The sequence below is a fragment of the Acipenser ruthenus genome, chromosome 34 (genome assembly GCF_902713425.1).
Source record: "Acipenser ruthenus chromosome 34, fAciRut3.2 maternal haplotype, whole genome shotgun sequence".
In the NCBI taxonomy this organism is placed as follows: Eukaryota; Metazoa; Chordata; class Actinopteri; order Acipenseriformes; family Acipenseridae; genus Acipenser; species Acipenser ruthenus.
In genome coordinates, this window is record NC_081222.1 from 3,265,398 (window position 1) to 3,271,397 (window position 6,000).

The following is a 6,000-nucleotide window of genomic DNA, read 5'->3' on the forward strand; positions in this document are numbered from 1 at the left end:
TACATTAAAAACAGACAAAAAAAACCCACAATAACAGGCATTAAGAACCTAGAGGCTTTGTGGATTCAAATTGGAGCGCGGAAGCTGAAAAAAAGGAAGTAAATAATATTCAGACATTAATTTATTTATTTTACATCCAGGGGTAAGACCTACTAAGAAAACGTTTTAACGTTCCAGTAGTGCAGTAGGCCCAGAAGACATGGCTTATGAGATTCAAGAACAGACCAGGGCAGCCTCCTGGAATACCTTTAGTCTAAAGCAGTGGTTCTCACCCCCGGTCCTCAGGGATCGCCTGTGTTTGCTGGTTTTCATTCCAACTGAGCTCTCAATTACTTAACTAGACCCTTCATTGAACCAACAATTAGCTTAATTAGGACTTAATTGTTTTCAGCTCTTAAAACAGTTGGAGATTTCAACTGAACTGTGTAATCGTATAAATAACTTGAAATCTGCAACTTGTTAGGAGCCGAGAACAATTAAAAAGGTCTAAGCGAATGATCAGTTCAATTAAGAGTTTAGTTAAGTAAAAGAGCTCAGCTGGAATGAAACGAGGTGACACAGGGGTTCCCCATGGACTGGGGTTGAGAACCACCAGTCTAAAAGGTCATTCCCCCACTTTTCAGGGATGGCAACAATATGAAATGCTGTGCAGATCCAGTCACGATCTCCCAGTGCATTTGTTATACAGACAGACTATCAAACAGCATGCAGCGTCATGAGTGGCTAGTTCAATCCCACTTCCGAATAAAAATAAATACAAAAGATCACTGAAGAGACGCCCCCCTCACCCCCATGGGGGCCTGTGGTCCTGGCCATGCAGTGTTGAAAGCCGGCATGCAGTACAATGCAGACACAGGTAACATGGTTAATGCCAACCAAGAGACAGCCATGCTGCTGCTGCTGCTGCAGACGCAAACCAACCAGAAGGAGGCGCTTTAAGTAATGGGTATGGAGGGTGCAAAACAGCCAGGCAGGGAGGGAGGGAGGGAGGGAGGGAGGGAAGGAGAGATAGAGAAAGGAAAAGAGAAAAAAGAATGAAAGAAAACTGTTCCTAAAATTGAACAAGCTTATGTAAATAAAATATTGATATCCACTTGTGAAGTTAACTATTCTAGGAACATTCAGATATGATTTTAAGAACCTGCCGGTTAAATTGAACTGTGGACACTTGAAGCACAGTTGGTATACTTGACCCTGTACTGTGTAGTTATAGCCAGTTTACAGGTATTGTGGATTTTACTTGGTTAATAAACAGAGGGCAATACTGCACTCTGGTGGTCAGCACTGGCACTAACAAAATTCAATTATCAAATCACCCTTTAATAAGCAGACCTTTACAAATGATTCTTAACTTGCTCCCCAATACTGACAGGGCTTGAAACTCGCACTAGCCCTGCTGCACCCAGTCCTGGGTTTCAGAGCTCCCCTTGTAGGTACGCTATTGAAATGCTCAGGTGCCAGGAGTCTGAACTATCAGGCCCCTGCTAAATCTGCTCTGAATGAACTGATCTCATTTCTCATCACAGCATGAAGTCACACCGAGTCTGCAGGTTGGTAGGAGATGTTCATGCAGTTATAAATTTATTTTAAGTCTAACCTAAACTTGTCCTATTCATGAGGATGATCTTACATTGACTTTATTTTGTTTTAAAATGTTAACTCATTTATAGCGATCTAATGCACTGCAAACCTATGTCATCAAATCCTGTTTGTGAAACATCAATATAAATTTAAACAAATACATTTAAAGAGAAACACTAAATCAAGTCTACTTTTTCACAGAAAATGTTGTAGCTCTAGAAAAGGAGATTTCAAAGCCTTAATTTATTTTAACATCTAGACCAGAGGTGGCCAAAGTTGTCGCCTCCACTCCTGTTCTAAACTGTTTAGCAGTTAATGAAGCAGTTAATGATCTCATTTTACCTGTTAAACCTGGAATGGAATGACATTCCAGGACCGTGACTCCCAGCTACTGATCATTTCAATAAGGACTAAAGCTAGTGCTGAAACCCAGGACTGAGTGCAGGGCTAGTGCAAGCCACAGATCAAGAAAGAAAAACAGAGAAAAAGGATTGAGGAGATGAGGGAGGAAGAAACAGGAGAGAGGGAGAGGAGAGGGAATTTGGCTGCAGTGGCGACGATAAAACGAGATTTAATACCTGCGCGCTGGGATGGGGCTGGAGCAGGGCTTAGCTGGATGACGATAACTGAAGGAGGGATAAAAAAAGAAGAAAAAAAACACAAACACAAATTAAATAGGGACCAAAAAATAATAAAACAAACCACCAGACTGACCAAATTTGAACCAAATGAAACAAAACTAATAAGTGGGTGGCACAAAACAAACTCAGAAATGTATGATGCATCATACAGGCAGCACAGGGATTTCAAAAGAAAACTCTGTGCCAAGAAAGCAGAGTGCTCCACTTGCTGGAACACAGCAGGGACTGGGAGTCAGAAAACATTTAATATTGATGGAAAGAAAACTCCTGTTTAAAAATAAATACTACCTGTTACACTGCATTTAGAAACCTGGCAGCCGGTTTAGTTTGCTTCCAGTAAATGCTTGAACAGAGCTGCACGATTTCTTTAAAATGTCTCCAACGAAAAAGACACCAGCTGCATCAAAGTCTCCCATTGTATAGCCGTTTGATCCATTCCTGGTTTTACTAGGAGTTTAATAAGACACACCTGAGCTTGTTAACTATACACTGTGGCTAATCAAGCTCATAGTAAAACCTGGAAGGAGTGAAACTGCTCTGCAATAGGAATCTTATTGCCATCCCTTCACTGGAGGACTTTAATACCGCCGGACCAATACGGAGGGCCGCTCTAAAGTGTTGCACCTAATGTTTCAAAGTCAACAAAACGTGTTTGAAATTCAAGCTAGACTACGGTGAGGGGAAACCGATTTTAAACCTGAATTACTGCCAACTTAAAAAGCCTTCTTACAAAAAGGAACTACATGTCCAGAGTTAGTTACGGATTTGGATTTCAAAGGATAATTTTAACCCAAACTGACAGCTCCTTTTAACTCAGTAAATGGTTGATTGGAAAAAAAGCAGAAGTCTCGAGTCCAGCAGCCTTGACAGACAGTCTGCTATTACATAACATGAACCATGTGACACTGTTTAACTGGGCTATGGACCAGAGAACACAACACGCCTCAATCTACCAGCCTGAACAAGCAAAATATTTCATAATACCAGCGAATACAGCAAATCTCTCTTTGAAAAACGAAGCACTCTCCGCTCTGTCCTAGGTGAAGCACAGATGGGAATAAGACTCTCATTGCATAGCAGTTTGATCCACACCTGAGCTTGTTACCTATACACTGGGGGGAATCAGGTTTGTATTAACACCCAGAATGGGGGAAACTGCTCATCAACGTAGCAACAACCACAGATAAGACACCAGACTGTGAGCATTGATTTCAATACAAAGCATTGAAGTTCCATTACTAAAAAGTAACAATAATGGAACTTGAACACTGGTAACAATCAGAATCTGTTAGCAATAGCACTGATTTAAAAACGTCAATAGCATTTAGACTACCTAAACAGGCCATGGTGATAATATCTCATTGGTTTGCATTCCCTTACAGAAAATCATTTAGTCTCAAGTTGCTGGGTAGTTTGAGCCATTCCTGTTTTTTTCTGTGGAAACCATCAGGACACCCTACTACAATGTGTTAAGAAAACACTGCTCAGCAACTGGATTAATACAATAACTATAAATTTGCAAACAGGAAAAGTGCAGGGAAGACCTTAAAAGCGCTATTGCAATGAGAAGCAACTGTGGCTGCACGTTTGAAAAGTCACAGTATGATATCTATTTGATTGTGAACAGAGGATTTTCCATTTGAATTCGCCCTGCCAGGCGGCTCACCTGTTAAATCGCGCTAATGTAGGAAACACACACACGCTTCACTTCATATTATAGGGCAATAAAGCAATACATGGGTACATCATGATATCGCAAGTTCGCAGGGTTTGTTTGACCAGTTGTAAAAGCCGATTCAAATTGTCATGCGCTTTTAAATAGATACTACAACAGACAGTATCAGAAACTAAAACTAGACCACCTCGTTTACAATTTGGGGTAAAATCAATGTCACCAAATGCAAGAATATATTTTTATTATTATTGACACGACGTTTATTGTGTTGAATAAAATATCAAATTAGCCTATTCCTGTTTTCACTCAAAGTATCGACATGTCAGTCTGTTGTCGCAATCACTTTGTCACAGCTTACTCAGATCGGAGAAAGGAGAACTTTCTGAAACTCGTCTTCTAGTAGTATTGTGGAAAATGAAGAACAAAAACAGACCAAAAACAATAACACACGACACCTCCGTTTCGGCGCTGTTCGCGATGGAAATGGGGCGTCGAGATTTCAGAAATAAAATTATTAGAATCCAAAAACCACAGCGGTATTACTTCTGATCACTGATTTCTCTGACCGGCTAGTAGTATTGTGCTCAGTGTAGATACAGACTATAGGCCTGCCGTCAACACACACAGAAAAAATAATAATAAAAACGATTAGAAATACCAAACTAGCCACACTAAATACTGTCAAAACTATCGGTCTGAAACACCCTTCCCAAATTGCCGCTCGCTTCTCCACCCGGCCGTTTCGTTGTCGGGTCCGTTTGTTTATACACTGTCCCTAATATTTATGTCCAGCCGTCCCCCTTCTCTGTACCGGGCCCGAGCAGCGAGCGGACGGTCTCTCTCCCTCTGCTCCCCCGGGTAACGGGAAACACTTACTCGGTCTCGGCCGCGACCGCTGGGGGCTCATTTCGATGTTGAGGTCGATCCTCCGGCGGGCCTCCATGTTCTCCTGCTTCAACTTCTCCTCGATCCGGGAGAGTCTCTGCTCTAGCGACGACATGTCAGAGCTCATACCACAGAAAACAACCCGGGGCGCTGTGCCAGAGAGTACACAGTTTACACTGCTCGGGACCAGCGCAGCCACTTCCGGGAACACGCTGGAAGAGAGCACCATAGAGGGGAAAAATACTCGCGGCGCGACCACGCTGGTGAGTTCGAGGACGAGCGCCTCCTCCAGGCTAGGAGGAGTAAACGCTGTTCTGGTGCCAAAGTGTTTTTGACCTAGAAACTCCAGCACAAAGGATAGGTACGCCGTTAACAGTGAAGGCACACATTTAGTCAGTTTTAGTTAATCCAGTTGTTGTTTTCTTTTGAGGAGGCACTGACGTCATTTGCAACTATATATATATATACTACTGTATTTCTGAAATGTTTAGTTTTACAATATACATCAGACATAATTATTATTTATTTCTTAGCAGACGCCCTTATCCAGGGCGACTTACAATTGTTACAAGACATCACATTATTTTTATATACAATTACCCATTTATACAGTTGGGTTTTTACTGGAGCAATCTAGGTAAAGTACCTTGCTCAAGGGTACCGCAGCAGTGGCCCCCACCTGGGATTGAACCCACGACCCTCCAGTCAAGAGTCCAGAGCCCGCACCACTACTGCACACTGCTGCCCTATAAAGCCCATAATAAAGTAGTGATGGAAATAGTGTCACCCATTCCAGGTGTTCATGCAATCTTGATTAGCCAGTGTATAGATAACAAGCTCATGTCACAAACGGAGATTAGATAAAGGGGCATTCAGAACAGAAAATAGGAGGCACTTTTTTTACACAGAGAATTGTGGGAGTCTGGAACCAACTCCCCAGTAATGTTGTTGAAGCTGACACCCTGGGATCCTTCAAGAAGCTGCTTGATGAGATTCTGGGATCAATAAGCTACTGACAACCAAACGAGCAAGATGGGCTGAATGGCCTCCTCTCGTTTGTAAACTTTCTTATGTTCTTAGGTGTGTCTTGGTGAAGCTCATAGTAAAACCAGGAATGGATCACACCGAGTCTTATTTCCATGCCTGTGAATAACCATGCATTTTGTATTTCTGTATTGCAAGATCTGTTCCTCAGCAGAAGAAACACAAACACACACC

The 6,000-nt window shown here is 42.1% G+C and overlaps 1 protein-coding gene across 3 annotated transcripts in view; it reads right to left on the bottom strand.

Moving 5' to 3' along the window:
* LOC117968273 (dual specificity mitogen-activated protein kinase kinase 7-like) overlaps positions 1-5,009 on the bottom strand; it is a 30,552-nt gene extending 25,543 nt beyond the window's left edge. Inside the window, exons 1-2 of one of the 3 annotated variants that reach the window (XM_059007282.1) lie at positions 4,774-5,009; positions 2,160-2,207 (exon numbers count right to left, since the gene is read on the bottom strand). In XM_059007282.1, the coding sequence (XP_058863265.1) occupies positions 2,160-2,207; positions 4,774-4,909 (184 nt within the window). In that variant the 5' untranslated portion in view covers positions 4,910-5,009. Of the gene's footprint in view, positions 1-2,159; positions 2,208-4,255; positions 4,273-4,773 lie in introns of those variants that run through there. The other 2 variants (XM_059007284.1, XM_059007283.1) reach the window with 2 other exon arrangements.
* Between the last annotated feature and the right edge of the window lie 991 nt (positions 5,010-6,000).